This window comes from Ascaphus truei, chromosome 5 (assembly GCF_040206685.1).
Source record: "Ascaphus truei isolate aAscTru1 chromosome 5, aAscTru1.hap1, whole genome shotgun sequence".
Taxonomy (NCBI): Eukaryota; Metazoa; Chordata; class Amphibia; order Anura; family Ascaphidae; genus Ascaphus; species Ascaphus truei.
This window is the reverse complement of record NC_134487.1, coordinates 8,460,020-8,475,354: the sequence shown is the minus strand read 5'-3', so window position 1 is coordinate 8,475,354 and position 15,335 is coordinate 8,460,020. Positions and strand designations below refer to the sequence as shown.

At 45.5% G+C, this 15,335-nt stretch overlaps 1 protein-coding gene across 1 annotated transcript in view; it reads right to left on the bottom strand.

Moving 5' to 3' along the window:
- Positions 1-15,335, bottom strand: part of PAX4 (paired box 4) — a 60,962-nt gene that overhangs the window by 25,370 nt on the left and 20,257 nt on the right. The window contains exons 3-7 of the mRNA XM_075598926.1: positions 11,512-11,727; positions 10,297-10,375; positions 8,593-8,763; positions 4,429-4,511; positions 708-777 (exon numbers count right to left, since the gene is read on the bottom strand). Of these exons, the coding sequence (XP_075455041.1) occupies positions 708-777; positions 4,429-4,511; positions 8,593-8,763; positions 10,297-10,375; positions 11,512-11,727 (619 nt within the window). The remainder of the gene's footprint in view (positions 1-707; positions 778-4,428; positions 4,512-8,592; positions 8,764-10,296; positions 10,376-11,511; positions 11,728-15,335) is intronic.

Genomic DNA, 15,335 nt, shown 5'->3' with positions numbered 1-15,335 from the left:
ATACAGAATTTTGAACAAGCAGAAAGCTGGTGAGAAGCGGGGAATAAAATAGCAGAAGAAGAAAAATGGGTGTACAGCACCCCATCTTCTTTCAATGCGGAGATGATATTCCTGTAAATTAAGCTGTGATGGTGGTTTGAATAATGTTATTAAGGGGTACCCCAGAGTGCTTATAGGGGTCCTTTTTTTACTTGTTTTGGGGTTACCTGAAGTGGAGATATCAGTGAGGGTGGGGACCAGGGTAGAAGTGAGAGATTTAAGGAGATAAAATGGAACGGCTGGAGCTTGATGTGGTGGAGGTTCAGGAGAAGAGCAGATGAGACACTTCTTACTCTGTTACTGCATTCGAGGTGTAAGTGGTAGAAGGAGAAGGAAAGAGAGGTGTGGAAAGGACAGGGGTTTTGGGGGAGGGAAGGGGTTTTTCAGACCATGACTTTATTTCTCCTTCACTGAATCATGCTTCCCTCCTGTACCTTGTTGATGCCCTGTATGTATTTTCCAAGTATCTATCATATACTCCAGGATTGGTATGTTGAGCATTTTACCAGGAGAAAGAGGAGGGGGGGGGGGGGGGGTGGGGAGGGGAGGGAAGAGGTGCAATATTTGGTCAGGTTAAGTCCCACTACAATATTATCCATTAGTTACTGGTGTGTAGTGGGAAGAGACAGCATGTCCAATGTTCAACAGAGATCCCAAGCATTGTTCACCTGTAAGATGCACGTCCTTTTTCATCTTCTCTTCCCGTCTCCACTTGGCTCTCCGGTTTGAAAACCAAATCTGGTAGAAGAAAATGTGTATTAAAAAAAATAAAGTATTATTCTTGCCCACCGTAAACTGCACAGAGTCAGCGTCACTTTAAAGGCACGTTGAGGTCATTCCCAAAGTGGCCGCATTTTTATCCTACACATTGTGCCCATCGCCACCCAAGGATCCTGGGCAACCGCTCCGGTGTCAGACGATTATCTCTGCAGAGGATCCAATCTAGAAGAATGGGCCGCTGCAGAACTGCAGGTATCTCCAGAGCCGCGGGTTAAAGCTTCTTCTGCCGCGGCTCCGGAGAAAGTAAATCTGAAAAGCAAATTTCAGGCTGGGGAGCAGAGCCGGCTTAAAATCTAGCGGGTCTCGGTGCCGGGGGATAGCCGGGGCCTCCTGTCTTGGCAACGCGACGCCCACCATGTCAGATTGTCATGCAATGTGACGCCTCGAGATCAGAAGATGCTGGAGAGGAGAAGCCGGATAAGAAGGTAAGAGGCAGATACAGGGGCCTGGCACGCTCACACGGCGATCACTTTCGCTATTGTGCAGTAGAGTACGGGGTCTCTGTAAGCGCGGGGCTGGGGGTGACTGCATTCAAACCGGCCCTGATAGGGAGGATAATTTGGGGTGAGAGTCCAGTACATGTTTAAGCCGCTCAAAACTCCTTGAACAAAATGGATACATTGGCCTATAAAGCCAGGACACACAGGGAATGAGTTTGGGTAAGTGAGTGGGGTGAATGAGTCCCGCGCTGGTAAAGTCCCTGCATTTGGAGCAGTTGACCCTTGCTTAAATCCTAGTTTCAGCTCTCCTTGTGACAAGTAACTTGTTCTCCCTGTGCCTTGCAAACACAAATTAGATTGTATGCTCTATGGGATAGGGACTCACCATGGCTTCAAATTCTATGTACACAGCTACATACACCGTCAGCACTATGTAAGACACAAATGTTATTCTTTTATAGCACTATTTAATTGTAACAACTGTCTCAATTGTTGCATTTTTCTAAGGTAAAAAAAAAAATGACAAAGGCCGCCATCTTTAGAGGGCCCAGAGAAAAAGCTTTTGAAAGATCGATATTTCTTTAAAATAAAATCCGGGGAAGATTTTATAATCAAATGTGTGATCCGAATAAATGAGGGAATGTGACGGGAAAGTAGTTGATACGGATTTGCTTTGGGACAGGGTGCTAGTTGGACAGCTCCCTAATATGGCCCTGATTTCTTTAGCTGTACAGTACATATTAGAACAGGGGTGCGCAAACTAGGGGGGGCCACCAAGGGGAGCACAAGATTTGTTTAAAGGGGGGCGCGGCGTTAGGGCTGATATAGTGGCTGCGTGCGCTACACCGAGCGCATGCGCAACACTTATAATTGGCTGAGGTTAGTCAGCCCTTCTATACAAGGGCTGCGCGCGCGCACGGCAGTGAGCGTGCATCCAGCCGACAGCGGGGAAGATGGGGAAATAAAGATTTTGCGCCGCTACTGTCTGCACAACGTTAATAAATATTTTATTTTTACGAAAGTGTTTTTTTTAAAATAAATAATATATTGCACACACATATATACTGTACATACACGTACATACACACAAACACACACAAATACACAGCTCAGCATAGACACAAAGCATGCGGCACGTGCACGCGCACTCTATAGAACAGCCCTTACAGAGGCCCCACGCTCTTCCCCAAGACATTTAAATTAAATGCCAGGGGACCGCGCAAGGCCTCTGTAACTCCCTTACCGTGATTCAGCCCGCTTTGGCTGACGTGTCACCATGGCAATGCGGCATCCAATGACACAGCGGGATCATTTGACGCAATGTCACCATAGCAATGCGGCGTCACATGATGTAGTGGGGTCACGTGACATGACATGACCCGCGTGGCGTCATTTGACGCCGGCACACAGGTAAGGGTGGCACAGCACCAAAAGTTTGCGCTCCCCAGCGTTAGCGGCATATTAATGCATCGGGCTGCAAAAGAGGAGCCAAAGTGAAGGTGGAACGCAAAACAACCATTTCCAGAATGGAGAGAACGGCAAAGTGTGAGGAGATTTCGGGTTTCTCATCTGGAGAAATAATAATGCAGGGGGAGGGGCTTCGGGTGCTGCTTGTTACTTTGTTTCCTTGTAACATGTTACTCACATGTGACCTTCTGTATGGCATACAGGGCTGTATTATTAAGCAGGAAGACATATCACTGCCCACTCACCGCCTCTCACATTGAGATTAGCGCTGCTTCATACAGTATGGTCCAGAATGACATTTCCAATGATTTTGTTTGTGATCTTTCACAACTGTCCAAGTAACACCACATGGGACCCTTACACAGTATTACTGGCTACTAGTTTTCTCCACAATCAAATTAGCTAGTCCAACATGACACAATACAAAGGTATGATGGCTTTGCAGCAATATTGTTACATAGAAGATGAGGTTGAAAAAAAAATACATCAAAATGTGCATCAAATTCAACCTCTGCTTCATTAAGTTCTTTCAAATCTAAGGCTGTCTCACACTTTAATCTGGTCTGTAACTGTTTCATACGCTCATAATATATATTTTCTTTAACTGTGCACGCAATGTCTTGTATATAATGTATACCTTGTTCATTTATGTAACTGTACTTGTAACGATGTATTATTTGTTTTACTCTGTGCCCAGGACATACTTGAAAACGAGAGGAAACTCTCAATGTATTACTTCCTGGTAAAATATTTTATAAATAAATAAATAATTGTGATTGGCCAAGACAGGCGTCCTATACGGTGATTTCTATTGTTCCGGAAGAAGACAAACTCAAGCTCCAGTGATGCATGTATCAATAAATGGAAGATACATTTCTTCCTGACTCCAATAATGGATTTATCTCCGGTTTAATATCCTTCCTATTTTAACTTATATATTTTAACTTATTTAGTATATCCCTGTATAACTTTTTTTTTTTATAAAAATATGTCTAACCTTTGTTTGTAAAGATATCTATTGTATCTGCCATCACAGTCTCCATGAGTAATGAACTCCACACTGTAACTGCCCTTACTGTAAAGAACCCTTTCCTTTTGCTGCAGGTGAAATCTCCTTTCCTCTAATCTCAAAGGATGACTGTGACAGGGTGAATGAACGTCACCAGCCATACACCTGGCAAACCTATGTTTAGGTTTGCAGTGCAGCAGTGACGAGGTTAAGTTTCAGTTGAGAAGGGCTGCTTAATTAGTCTGACCCCAGCTGCATAATCAAGGTGTTTTAAAACCCCAAGGCTGTACACACATGCAAGCTAGCTGGTCAGCAGACAGGACTAAAATACTGAAGAGATTACTTCTATAAGGTCTGTTTTTCAAAGTACATGTGTGATGAACTGTCTGTGTCCTGCATGCTGAAGAGAAGCTGCCTTGTTTTCTATGCTGGAGAAGCTATTTTGTTTTTTTATGCTGAAGAGAAGCTATTTTGTTTGTGTGCTGTATATTTTTAAGGCTCAATAAAGAAGCCTTATCAAGAGAACCCGCGTGTGTGGTTGCATGTACCCTGCAACAATGACCCTGTGTCGTTTGTACCGACCTCGGAAATCTTTGTAAATAGCAACCAATCCTGTCTTCTCTTAGGCGCTATTTATTTATTTTCCCCACCTCATGTGACTGCCCATTTAATAATGGCGTTACAATGACTAACCCTGAGGGTGGCTCCAGGAAGATCAGTGTCAGTGGCTAGTTTGTCTCGGGTGGCAGTGTCAGGGTACTGAACTCGCATAAACTCTGCAAAGAGAAAGGGAAACAAGGCAGTTGGTGAAGGAAATGGGTTATCGAGTACAGTACCACTATTTATTTATTTTACTGGGGCTGATGTACAGATGTAGCAAGCCTTAATGTCTTTGGTGCTTCTGCCACGTGCAGCCACGGCACTGAAGGATAAACACTGCACAGCCTCCCAGCTCCACCACGGCAGGCACCATCCCGGGCGCCGCAGACGTTTGCTTGTGCGTCCGTGGCTTGGAGGACTGTAAGACTTGCTACATCTGTATTATACTCTCCTGGCTGCAAACGTAGGATGAAATTGGACAACGAAAATGACACAAAAGGGGCTATGTATCAAGGCAAAAGTGGGGCAATTTGGGGGGGAAACTGCACCATGTGTGTCAAAGAAAAACATCCAATGAAAAGGAGTAGGGTTTTTCTTTAACACATCTGAAAATGTATTTTTCTCCAGAATGTTCCCAGTTACCCTTGTACATATGCCCCATGGTGCAGAGTTGGTGTCCCAGAATAAAATCACTTTTGCCTTGATACATACGCACCCATAAGATAAATGTGGTGCCATTTTTTGCTCCAGTTTTGCAGCCAGGAGACTTTGATACATCAACCCCATAGGGTAAATTGCCCGGGATTTATCAAAGGCAAGAAATCCCAATTCTTTCTATGGGATTCCTTTACTTTAGTAAACAGAGTATGGGTGCGACTATGTATAAACGCTGTGAAATGTGTGTGTAGACGCAATGCTCTGTTTCTTACAGCAGAGCTGCATTATATGTTAGAAAGTTTCTTATATCTGGTGCAGAATGTCAGACTTACCCCACTTCAGATATGGATGATTTTGTGGGGCAAACAAAACAGAGAAAAACTGGGGCAGATGATGCAGAATCTGATACATCTCATTATAATCTGTGCCCCATGTAACTCCCCTCAACTCCCCCTACTGACTCTCCCCAAGGTGCAAGCTGGGACAGAGACACAGAATGTGATACATCTCATTATAATCTGTGCACCATGTAACTCCCCCCAACTCCTACTGACTCTCCCCAAGGTGCATGCTGGGACAGAGACACAGAATGTGATACATCTCATTATAATCTGTGCACCATGTTACTCCCCCCAACTCCTCCTACTGACTCTCCCCAAGGTGCAAGATGGGGCAGAGATGCAGAATGTGATACATCTCATTATAATCTGTGCACCATGTAACTCCCCCCCCCCCCCCCCAACTCCTCCTACTGACTCTCCCCAAGGTGCAAGCTGGGACAGAGACACAGAATGTGATACATCTCATTATAATCTGTGCACCATGTAACTCATACCAACTCCTCCTACTGACTCTCCCCAAGGTGCAAGCTGGGACAGAGACGCAGAATGTGATACACCTCATAATCTGTGCACCATGTAACTCATACCAACTCCTCCTACTGACTCTCCCCAAGGTGCATGCTGGGACAGAGACGCAGAATGTGATACATCTCATTATAATCTGTGCACCATGTAACTCCTCCCCAACTCCTCCTACTGACTCTCCCCAAGGTGCAAGCTGGGACAGAGACACAGAATGTGATACATCTCATTATAACCTGTGCACCATGTAACTCCCCCAACTCCTCCTACTGACTCTCCCCAAGGTGTAAGCTGGGGCAGAGACGCAGAATGTGATACATCTCATTATAATCTGTGCCCCATGTAACTCCCCCCAACTCCCCCTACTGACTCTCCCCAAGGTGCAAGCTGGGACAGAGACACAGAGTGTGATACATCTCATTATAATCTGTGCACCATGTAACTCATACCAACTCCTCCTACTGACTCTCCCCAAGGTGCGAGCTGGGGCAGAGACACAGAATGTGATACATCTCATTATAATCTGTGCACCATGTAACTCCCCCAACTCCCCCTACTGAGTCTCCCCAAGGTGCAAGCTGGGACAGAGACACAGAATGTGATACATCTCATTATAATCTGTGCACCATGTAACTCATACCAACTCCTCCTACTGACTCTCCCCATGGTGCGAGCTGGGGCAGAGACACAGAATGTGATACATCTCATTATAATCTGTGCACCATGTAACTCATACCAACTCCTCCTACTGACTCTCCCCAAGGTGCGAGCTGGGGCAGAGACACAGAATGTGATACATCTCATTATAATCTGTGCACCATGTAACTCATACCAACTCCTCCTACTGACTCTCCCCAAGGTGCATGCTGGGGCAGAGATGCAGAATGTGATACATCTCCCTATAATCTGTGCACCATGTAACTCCCCCCAACTCCTCCTACTGACTCCCCGCAAGGTGCAAGCTGCGACAGAGATGCAGAATGTGATACATCTCATTATAATCTGTGTCCCATGTAACTCCTCCTACTGGCTCTCCCCAAGGTGCAAACTGGGACAGAGTCGCAGAATGTGATATATCTCATTATAGTCTGTGCACCATGTAACTCCCCCCCAACTCCTCCTACTGACTCTCCCCAAGGTGCAAGCTGGGACAGAGACAGAATGTGATACATCTCATTATAATCTGTGCACCATGTAACTCCCACCAACTCCTCCTACTGACTCTCCCCAAGGTACAAGCTGGGGCAAAGACGCAGAACGTGATACATCTCATTATAATCTGTGCACCATGTAACTCCCCCCAACTCCTCCTACTGACTCTCCCCAAGGTGCAAACTGGGGCAGAGACACAGAATGTGATACATCTCATTATAATCTGTGCACCATGTAACTCCCCCCCAACTGCTCCTACTGACTCTCCCCAAGGTGCAAGCTGGGGCAGAGACGCAGAATGTGATACATCTCATAATGTGTGCACCATGTAACTCCCCCCAACTCCTCCTACTGACTCTCCCCAAGGTGCAAGCTGGGGCAGAGACGCAGAATGTGATACATCTCATTATAATCTGTGCACCATGTAACTCCCCCCAACTCCTCCTACTGACTCTCCCCAAGGTGCAAGCTGGGGCAGAGATGCAGAATGTGATACATCTCATTATAATCTGTGCACCATGTAACTCCCTCCAACTCCTCCTACTGACTCTCCCCAAGGTGCATGCTGGGGCAGAGACGCAGAATGTGATGCATCTCATTATAATCTGTGCACCATGTAACTCCCCCCAACTCCTCCTACTGACTCTCTCCAAGGTGCAAGCTGGGACAGAGACGCAGAATGTGATACATCTCATTATAATCTGTGCACCGTGTAACTCCCCCCAACTCCTCCTACTGACTCTCCCCAAGGTGCAAACTGGGGCAGAGATGCAGAATGTGATACATCTCATTATAATCTGTGCACCATGTAACTCCCCCCAACTCCTCCTACTGACTCCCCCCAAGGTGCAAGCTGGGACAGAGACGCAGAATGTGATACATCTCATTATAATCTGTGCACCATGTAACTCCCCCCAACTCCTCCTACTGACTCTCCTCAAGGTGCAAGCTGGGGCAGAGACGCAGAATGTGATGCATCTCATTATAATCTGTGCACCATGTAACTCCCCCCCAACTCCTCCTACTGACTCTCCCCAAGGTGCAAGCTGGGGCAGAGACGCAGAATATGATGCATCTCATTATAATCTGTGCACCATGTAACTCCCCAGAACTCCTCCTACTGACTCTCCCCAAGGTGCATGCTGGGGTACTGTAGATAGGGCAAAATTGGCGCAAAATGCTTTAATATAGGTACATAGGCACAGAGTGAAAATGTCCAGTTTTGCCCCACAATTGACTTGATACAGTACATGGAGGATACTTATAAAAGTCTCCCGGCTGCAAATCTGCAATTACAATCCTTCCAATGAGATCCATTTTATTTTTTACTAATATGGTGCTGCTTTTTGCTCTGCTTTTGCTCCAATTTAACCCTAGCTGGTATCCCAGTAAATTACTCCAGCAATACCTTTTGCTTCCTCCTTGCCTGATCTCTTCAGCTTAATGCAACAAGTTTGTTTGCAAGTTAATCATTGAATACATTTGGATATAAATAAACTGAAGGATTGTATTAGAACAGTTGATTTCAACGAGTAGTGTGAGCGAATGCGTGTACGGTCATTGTGGCCGCACAGAACCACCGCACCTTTCTCCAGCACCTCCGACTGTTCTGGAGAGAATATGGTCCTGTTCCGATGCGGGCTGCTCTGCGAGGATACCTCGGTTTGACCTTCACAGTTGCTGGGTGAAAGGTCAAGCTGCGGTGACTCTGGGAAGGTACTGCATGGAAGCTTCCCATGTGTTACATCGAGACAACCTGCAGGAGATAGACATCAAACAAATGGTTAATGGGAAACGGCAGGACTGGTACCGTGAATTCGAAATAGCTAATAATAAATATTAGATATCAAGTGGGTTATTTATCAGAGATACTCAGAAACAAAATAGGAGCAAAGTCAGAGCACAAAAACAAACAGCACCAAACTTATTTATAGAAAAGGAATTCTGTCTGTGTGACACGCCCATCCCGTCTGTGTGACACGCCTGTCCCGTCTGTGTGACACGCCCGTCCCGTCTGTGTGACACGCCTGTCCCGTCGGTGTGACACGCGCGTCCCGTCGGTGTGACACGCGCGTCCCGTCTGGGTGAACCAATATACTTGACTAAAAACATTTTGTACGCTTAAGGTGCACACTGAGAAAAAAAGGATGTTAGTACATGGGAGCACACAAGTGCAATATAATTGTGGGTTTCACTGCGTTCATTTTACTATATAAAACCTAAGTGTAACACTTCATACATTTAGTGGTCCCCGAGTTAGTGGAATAGGACTTTGCAAAGTTACAAGACACGTTCAAAGGTCCCAGCAATTATATAAAAAAAGTTTGAATCCCGTATGCGCTATTTAAGGCTTTTTTTTTTCTGTGTAAATGTGTCGACGTGTTATTTCTGCGTTATTTTTTGGCCATCATTAATTTGTTACAGAGAAGCGGGAGCGGGAATGCACAATTACCCAGCAAAGGTGAAGTAAGAAACTATGTAATAACCTACACTCCCTTATCCAAATAAAAGAGATGGTGCACCCCCGGAGAATGCGGACTAGGCAACCAGCAAGAGAGAGGCACCCCAGCGGGGGGAGATCCCAAAAACTCAAAGAAATGGGGGCACTCAGGGAAGTGTGGAAAAGTAACAAAATTGCAGTTTATTGAAAAGATGGACAGTGGTGGGAAAACAACACATTACAAAATGTGTATATAAGAACACAAAACATGCACAGCGAGTATCGCCTCCTTGTAAATTAAGATGTGATGTCAATACAAGTAATGTAAAGTGCCCAACAGTGAACCACAATCAGGAGAGTAACTAAAAAGTCCCCTTTTGAATAAACTGCAATGCTGTTACGTTTCTCCACTCCCGTGAGTGCCCCCATCTTTTGGGCATTTCTGGGATCCCACCGGGGGGGTCCCTTCCTCTTGCCATCATAAATGTGCTGATTGAGTTTCTTAGAAATCCTATTTCAGTACTTCAGGGCTCTTCGCTTCACCTTTGTAGTTTTTAAAAAGCGTATAGGCGCAGGGTTGGCTCTGTGTACGCGCTCCACAAGATATTGAGACAGATACGTTGTACCTTTTCTAAACGGAGCGGATAACATTGGCTTATGGCGAGGTCTTCTCCCGCCAATACCATGTCATGATGTCACAATTCCCTGCAGTGTAGAGCTGTGTGGACATAGCAACACATACAACACCGTTTATACTCCAGTGTTTGCCGAGTCTGCATTAGCCCTTTTTGATCTCATTGCTGCCAGAGAGAGAGGGGTTAATGAAGGGAAGCCTTTTTAACACCTCACCTGGGGTTGCTGGCTCAGGAGTAGCCGGGAAGTTCAGCTCCACTGGTAGGTTCCTCAGGACACGATTTATAGAGGACACCTAGAAAAGGGAAGCCGGACTGTGCATCATTACATTGCTTTGAATGTCAATCAGGTGACATAGTAACAGTATGCGTGTTACCTGCATACGCAAAGACAGCATCCAAAAACATCACACCACAATCACACAGATACAAACATAGCAGCTTCATAGTTCCCTCTGGTGGAATATGGAGGGATATGTCGTGACATTCTGCCCCAACACTGCCATGGAATCCTATGGGAAGTAAGTAACCACGGGAAGGGTGCTCATTCAGGGAGAGAGCCGCTTATTTGGAGTCAGGAAGGAATTTATTTTGCCCCTTATGAGAGATCATTGGATGGTATGCGGCTGGGGTTTTGTTTTCCTTCCTCTGGATCAATATACTGTACTGTAAGTCCGGATATAGGATAAAGTATCTGTCGTCTAAATGTAGCGTAGGTTGAACTTGATGGGCATGTGTCTTTTTTCAACCTCGTCTACTATGTAACTATGTAACTATGCAACTATGCAATCAAAATAATATGTATCACTTTAGCGTCTTGACATTCCAGACAATGTTTCCTTACAAACGATGGCTCTTATGCAATATACTGTGACGCTAGAGATGGGAGAACTTTTTCACAAATTTGGATCCGCAGCGGATCGTCCGGTTCCTTTGGTTCATTTTGCGGATTTTTTTATTATTATTACCAATCCACTGCGCGGATTCCACAGCCCGGTGGGTCCTTAAGAATTCTACAAATCCATCCATGGATTTTGATAGTTTAAACCGCCCCAATCGGTTTGCAGATTTTACACCATGAAACGGATTTTGGGGGTATCAGCAGAAATCCGGCCAATATATTGGGGGGGGGTGGGTTCTCCCATCTCTATGTAATGCTGCTTCCCTTAGCTGGAGAAGATTTCAGTTGCATTAATTAGAATGGACATGACTTCTTCTGCAGCCCGGGGAAAGGGATTCACTGCAAATTCAATAGGGACTCAATCATTCAGTGACTTGCAATGGGGTGAGGGCACCTTTATCAGGGAGAAAGTTGTAAAAATATGTATTTTTCAGCTACCGGAAAAGGAAGTCTCCCAGACACTCTGGAAGAGCACGTCAGTAAGGTTAATACTCACACCCCGTCCTTTACTACACAAGAAGACCTACTCACACTGGGAATTTTATCTGCCGGGCAGATCCGTTCTGCGAGGAGCTTCTCGCGGATCTCCCAGGCAAAGATCGATGGATGCTCCCGCTTCAGCTCAGCGATCTTCAGCACCACCTTGGGCGTGGCCAACCGGGGTTTGCTCCCTCCGATAGCCTTGGGCTCCACGAAGCCGGTCTGGTAATAGCGGCCGAGGATTTTGCTGACACATCCGTTGGAGACCTAGAAGTACCGCAGGGTGGAGGCTGAGATACGCTCACTGCCTGGCAGATCTATACGTGATATGGGGGCTACAGGGTCATTTCTTAAAGTCTCCTGGCTGCAAAACTGAGGCAAAAACTCTGCAATACAGCAAAAAATACTAAGGAGCTCTATGTTTTAAGGCACAGTGGTGGAAATAAGGCACAAGGAAAAGTATACAATATGTATTGAAGCATTCAATTGTGGCTCCAGAATTGCACTTCTTTTGCCATAAAAACAAATAAACCGGCGCCTCCAAAATGAAATGTAAATATAGCCTGACCAAATATAAAGTCCAATACGGCTGGGATGAGATCCAAGGCAGATTCTTCAATGAAGTCTCATGGAACGACAAACAGACAAATAAGACAACGACAAAAAAGAGAAAAAGAGAAAAAGATCATAGTGCAACTAAAAATAACTTAAACAAAAAAATCACTGATAAGGTTGACAAGAGAATGATTACAAATTTAATGCAAATGAATTAAAATATATATAAAAACAACAAACACTTGAATGTTGGGCTAGAGACACTTATATAGTGAAGACATCCGGGAGGGATATAATTGAAACCCTACTTACAGTAAAACGGATGATAATAAGCCCGTAGCACAATGTCTTTGTGTGGGGGATTCGCCGAGGTGATACACGCAGACCAAGAGATCTCGCGATAACTCGGTGACGTCACCACTTAGCGCAGAAGCAGGGGAAGTAGGATTTGGAGAGGACAAAAGGGCTAGCGGGGGAGAATGTCAAAGTCTCTGCCAGTAAAAACCACCCTACGCGTTTCGTGACATTAGTCACTTTGTCAGGGGCCCTGACGAAGTGACTGACGTCACGAATCCCTCAGCAGCACTGGGTTCAGGTCTTCACCTGCTTCATCCCCCACACACCAGTACATCTGTGAGTGTGTTAGCAGCGGCAGTTTCCGGTATCGTGGATCTCTAGAGGCAGAGTTGTGACATCTTATCAGGCTTCGGTTCCAGACAAGGACATTGTGCTACAGGCTTATTATCATCAGCTTTGCTGTAAGTAGGGTTTCAATTTTATCCCTACCGGATGTCATCGCTATATAAGTGTCTCTAGCCCAACGTTCAAGTGTTTGTTGTTTTTATATATTTTTTTTTTTATATCACTTTTTTTTTTTTATTGAGAACAACATACATCCAAATGATAACGACAATGTCATAGGCACATGACAAGATTTTTCAACTGAGATAAACAACATGTTGTCCCAAAATGGGTATTTTTCAGTTGGTGGGGGGGGGGGAAGGTCTAAGGGGGGAGGGGGGGAAAGACATACTGGGGGGGGGGGTGTGGGGGAAGGATGGGGGAACTCTGTTTTCTTCCTCCCTTTCCATCAGTACGAGGACGGCCTAATGCAGGCCTAGTCCTAGCGGGCCGCTCCAGGGGTCCCAGGTATTCCGAAACTGTGGCATTTTTTTATTGAGCATAGCTGTAAGTTTATCCATGGCCATGACCTCGTCTATTCTTCTCAACACCGTGTTTCTCGCTGGGGCTTTGGTGTGGTTTTTATATATATTTTAATTCATTTGCATTAAATTTGTATTCATTCTCTTGTCAACCTTATCAGTGATTTTTTGTTTAAGTTGTCTTTAGTTGCACTATGATCTTTTTCTCTTTTTTGTCGTTGTCTTATTTGTCTGTTTGTCGTTCTATGAGACTTCATTGAAGAATCGGCTTTGGATTTCATCCCAGCCGTATTGGACTTTTTATATTTGGTCAGGCTATATTCATATTTCATTTTGGAGGCGCCGGTTTATTTGTTTTTATTGTCTGTATTGGTTTGTGTGAACCTTTTTTTTTCCTGGCAGCCCCCACTTTAACATTTAAAGTGTGTATATTTTAATGTTAGTCACCTAAGTGTTACTATTTGTTATTTTTAGCATTAGCGCTGTTCCCACTGCCCTTCCCCTTTACTTCTTTTGCCATAATACTTACTATTAACTAAAGTCTGCCGGCTGAACATCGGAGTCCAAAAAGTTGCACCACGCAACAAAAAACATTCCCGTTTAAATGAATGGGAGTTTCTTCATTGATAGATCTGGTGCAGTATTTTTGCACCAACTTTGCAGCCAGGATTCCATGTATTTAATAAATCTGGTGCAGTATTTTTGCACTAATTTTGCAGCCAGGATTCCATGTATTTAATAAATCTGGTGCAGTATTTTTGCACCAGTTTTGCAGCCAGGATTCCATGTATTTAATAAATCTGGTGCAGTATTTTTGCACCAGTTTTGCAGCCAGGATTCCATGTATTTGATAAATATGCATTACTTTAGTTTTTCCCCCGAGTTATCCAGCCAGGAGACCCTTGTAAATACAACCCCAATGTATCAGAGTCCCCGGACCTGCATATAAAGCGTCTTATCGTGTTTTGCGACTTGTGCGTCAGCCTCTTCTTCACAAAGAAAACATTTCCACGAAAGGGTGGAGTTAGAGGTGGCATTTGGAGCTTGGCGCTGACCCACTTATGCAAATGATAAGTATTAAAATAATTGCGACCACGCGCCACCGCTGCGTCGGAACTTTCCGGCAACTTTTTCTTGGCATAACAGACCAAATTTTTACTGATGTATGAACATGACGCGCCACACAAAGAATAAGAAACCGTGCGCTAAACGGAAGACCACCAATACCAACGCACGCCGCTATTCCTTTAACCTTTTGAGTGCCGCAAGACGTAATCACTATATCATGGGGTCTTGCACGCCAGGGGTCCGATGATATAGTGACTACGTCATGCTCAGAGTCGGTGTTTTCTGCTTCGTTCGCGCGCTGCGTTCCCACGGAGCGCAGGGCGCGGTCTGACCAGTAGGGAAATGGAAGAGGAGGACTTATCCTCTTCCGTATCCCTAAATATTGCCCCTGTGGTCACGTAACCTCTATTGAAAGCGGTCACATGACCGCACTGTGCCGGAGAGGCCAGGGGGCCGGGGGGGGCGACCCCCTCTGACACTCAAACGGTTGAGGGGAAATTTTCTTTTTTTTACGCAATGCACTTTCAATTCCTATTAAAAAAAAAACGCAAGGCTTTATACATAGCCCGATGTGTCTGCAAAACGGGAGCACAGCCGGGGAACGTTACAGCAGCAGAGCTACCAGCACGAATCCTGCAGGAAGCAGCCGGACTCTGATAACTGTGCTCGTTACCGCCGCTCGGCTCGTTACCGCCGCTCGGCTCGTTACCGCCGCTCGCCTCGTTACTGCCCCGCTCGGCTTGTTGCTGCCGCTCGGCTGGTTACCGCCGCTCGGCTGGTTACCGCCGCTCGGCTCGTACTTTTCTTTGCCCGATAGATACAGTGGGGAGGGGGGGGGGGGGGGTAGACAGCTGCTGCTGGTCCTTGTCACAGAAGATGATGCTTTTGTTGCCTAAAGTTGATGGCCCACGTTAACTAAGCCGCCTTACGTCTCCTTCCAGCCCATTCACTTGATATTGTGCAGCGTGGGGAGGCGTCTTACGGCAGAAGCCTGCCTAGTAATTATGGCCTTAAACGTGTATTACACAGTACTATATGGGAAAATGTACAGTACAACGTGTGTGCTTTATCTGTACAGAGGAAGGATCA